Source organism: Macrobrachium nipponense, chromosome 18, assembly GCF_015104395.2.
Source record: "Macrobrachium nipponense isolate FS-2020 chromosome 18, ASM1510439v2, whole genome shotgun sequence".
Classification (NCBI taxonomy): domain Eukaryota; kingdom Metazoa; phylum Arthropoda; class Malacostraca; order Decapoda; family Palaemonidae; genus Macrobrachium; species Macrobrachium nipponense.
This window is the reverse complement of record NC_087211.1, coordinates 83,013,116-83,016,312: the sequence shown is the minus strand read 5'-3', so window position 1 is coordinate 83,016,312 and position 3,197 is coordinate 83,013,116. Positions and strand designations below refer to the sequence as shown.

Below are 3,197 nucleotides of genomic sequence, written 5' to 3'. Positions count from 1 at the left end.
ATATGTGTGTGTTGTGTGTGTGTGTGATAATATATATATATATATATATATATATATATATATATATATGTATATATATATATTTATTTATATATATGTATATATATATTATATATATATATATATATATTTCCCTTTTTTTGAAATAATTAATGCTTTTTTTCCAGTTGGTTTTCTATGTGTAGATACTCGTAACTTACACAAAGGAAAATTACAGATAACATAAGTACTGATGCCTTTATTATAAAAATACAAGTCTTAATAGAAATAGTCTTATTTTCCAAATTTCTGCTCAGATTTACTCATTTGTATCTACATTTCCTGAAGGTATCACTATCAGGGTCAAATTGTCTATCTAAATATATCAGGAGGATCCAGTGTCCCAGTTTCAAGAGCCAGTTGGGTCATATATAAAATAAATCCTTTTTTCATCAGCTGAATATTCAATTCCATCAAGCAAGAACCACACTGATGGGAGAGTAGTTCTGGTTGTACCTGTTCTGATTCTGGAAGTTCCTGCGAGAGTAGAACTGGGAGTTCTGTCTTGAGTTCTGCTGGTTCTGTGAGAACCGGGAACCCTGGTACTGACCTTCTCTGTTGTACTGTGACCTCTGGAACTGATTGTCTTGTTGGTACTGTTGTGACCTCTGGTAGTAGTCAGGGTTGTTGTTGTTGTAGTTTGAATCCCTGTTCCAGTTATTGTTGTTGTTGTTATTGTATTGTTGTCTATGATTGTTCCTCTGCTGGATTCTGTAATACTGGTTTTCATTCTGATTTCGGTTGTATTGGTTGTTTCTGTTCTGGTTGTTCAGGTTGTACCTGCTGTTCTGTTCCTGAGAGTTGTAATAGTTGTTGCCATATCTACTATCTATGTTGTATTGTGATGAGTCTCTGTTGTACTGGTTGTAGTTGTTATTTCTCTGGAGTTGAGATTGCTGGTTGTTATTGTAATTGGTGTTGTACTGGTTGTAATTTTGACTGTTTGTGTTTCCATAACGTTGAGCAAAGGACTGGAAGTTGTTTGAATCCCTGGAATACAAACTCCTTTGGGAATTGTACTGATCATTGTTAAAGTAATCCCTGTTGGATCCATAACGTGACTGGAATAGTCATTCCTATCATTATTCCTGAACTGAAGATCATTCCTGTTTTGATTCTGGGAATTCTGTCCTGTTAGGACTGTGTTCTGGAAAGTTGCCCCATTAGGACTGTTGGTTCTGGAAGTTGTCCCCATAACGTTGTTCCTTGAAGTAATTCCTGTTTGACTGCTGGTTCTGGAAACGTTCTCCATTTTCATATCTGTATTGCGGGTTCTGTAACTGATTTTGGTAATCATTCCTGTCGTTCCTCTGATTCAGGAAGCGAGATTCCTGGTTTTGATTCCTGTAGGATTGTTGATTCTGATTGTACTGCTGCCTTTGGTACTGGGAATACTGATTCTTTTGGCTGTATGTCGTGACTGGACTGCTGGAAACGCCATCAACCCTTTCCTTGGTGACCTTGGCCTGGAATCCAGTGCCTGGAGCGACCGAGTAGTCGACTGTGCGCAGAGTGCCATCAGGGTCCATGACAGAATACTGACCCACAACGACGTCCCCTCGACGCTCCTCTCTGGCAGACTTCATGTCCCCGGTGGATTTGGCGTCGACGGCATAAGCCCAGGTGTACTCGGGGTTCTGGAAGGTATTGGAAATTAGTATACGTAGTCCATATAGAAGCCTCTGAATTATTTAGTCAAATATTCACAGAAATGGGACTTACACAAGAGTAGTTAGTTTCGAAAACTCACAGGGTCGTTGTTAACGGTCTGGTCCAAGCTGTACTCCTTGGCCATCTCCTGAGATCGTTGCCTGAAGGCGTCTGAGAAGGCCTCGTAGTTGTCGTAGAGCAGTCGTGCTGGAAGGAGCCCCTGCTGGTCGTCGACGCCTCTGGAATCAAGGATGTAGGACCCATCCTGGCAGGAGGCCACGCCCACACACACCAGCACGATCAGGAGAGTCTGCAGGACAAATAGGATTCTTCAGGATTTATCTGCTCACGTTATGATTATTATGATGCTTATTTTTTCAAAATTACTTTTTATTAATAAGAAGTAGAAGAAATATAAAAAAAAATGTTATGAAAATAAAGGTGTTTTAACTCTAGGTGTCAAAATGTTTTAGGTATTGCTACTGTGCGTTAAGTGAACACAAACACATCCTTATATATCCAATATATATATATATATATATATATATATATATATATATATATATATATATAAAGACCGCTTACCTTCATCCTCGGCCTAAGGCTGTCGGCAGTCACCTGGATAAACTGAACTTCCCCAACCCCTTTTATATGGTCTTCACGACATCCCACATCGCCAGGAAAAACCGGACCAACTATGGAATCTAGTAATGTTTCTCACACTCGAGATGGTCTCCCAGCGAGCACCATCAGGTGTTCACCTTCGGGAACTCACCTTCGGGAACAGGACACGGTCACAGACGAACGAATCACTACGAATAAGGTCTGTTTCTGAATCTTCCATTTCTTTCAGTCATTTGCTTCTAAAGAACACTGCGTTCTTTGGAAGCTTGAATTTCGAGTCAGTGGCTCCTGTGTGTGGTGGGCTTGTTCCATATGAATAGGGTTCATCTTCTGAATAATAATAATAATAATAATAATAATAATAATAATAATAATAATAATAATAATAATAATAATAATAATAATAACAAGAAACATCAATTACCTTGCAGTAATAAGTGGTACGAGCACCAACCTGAGGGAGTGATAGAAAACGATCACGCAAAGATCCCCTGGGACTATGGTATCAGAACGGATAGGGTGATACTGCAAATAGACTAGAACGTGACGTTGATTGACAAAGTCAAGAAGAAAGTATCACTCATTGATGTCGCAATACCATGGGACACCAGAGTTGAAGAGAAAGAGAGGGAAAAAATGGATAAGTATCAAGATCTGAAAATAGAAGTAAGAAGCATATGGGATATGCCAGTGGAAATTGTACCCATAATCATAGGAGCACTAGGCACGATCCCAAGATCTCTGAAAAGGAATCTAGAAAAACTAGAGCTGAAGTAGCTCCAGGACTCATGCAAAGAGTGTGATCCTAGAAAACGCACACATAGTAAGAAAAGTGATGGACTCCTAAGGAGGCATGATGCAACCCGGAACCCCACACTATATAT

At 39.4% G+C, this 3,197-nt stretch overlaps 1 protein-coding gene across 1 annotated transcript; it reads right to left on the bottom strand.

Annotated features, from left to right (window-relative positions):
* Window positions 1–452: 452 nt before the first annotated feature.
* On the bottom strand, window positions 453–2,280 carry LOC135196674 (GATA zinc finger domain-containing protein 14-like). The gene is made up of 4 exons (XM_064223508.1): window positions 2,275–2,280; window positions 1,790–1,999; window positions 1,210–1,676; window positions 453–1,080 (listed from the first exon to the last, which is right to left on the bottom strand). The coding sequence occupies exons 1-4, from the start codon at window positions 2,278–2,280 to the stop codon at window positions 453–455; spliced, it is 1,311 nt and encodes a 436-aa protein (XP_064079578.1).
* Window positions 2,281–3,197: the final 917 nt, after the last annotated feature.

Excerpts from the sequence above, each read along its gene's own strand:
- LOC135196674 (XM_064223508.1), bottom strand. Across the intron at positions 1,677-1,789 it reads AGACCGTTAACAACGACCCT|AACCCCGAGTACACCTGGGC; the intron begins GTGAGTTTTCGA and ends AATACCTTCCAG. Across the intron at positions 1,081-1,209 it reads GACAACTTCCAGAACCAACA|GGATTACTTTAACAATGATC; the intron begins GTCCTAATGGGG and ends TGGATCCAACAG.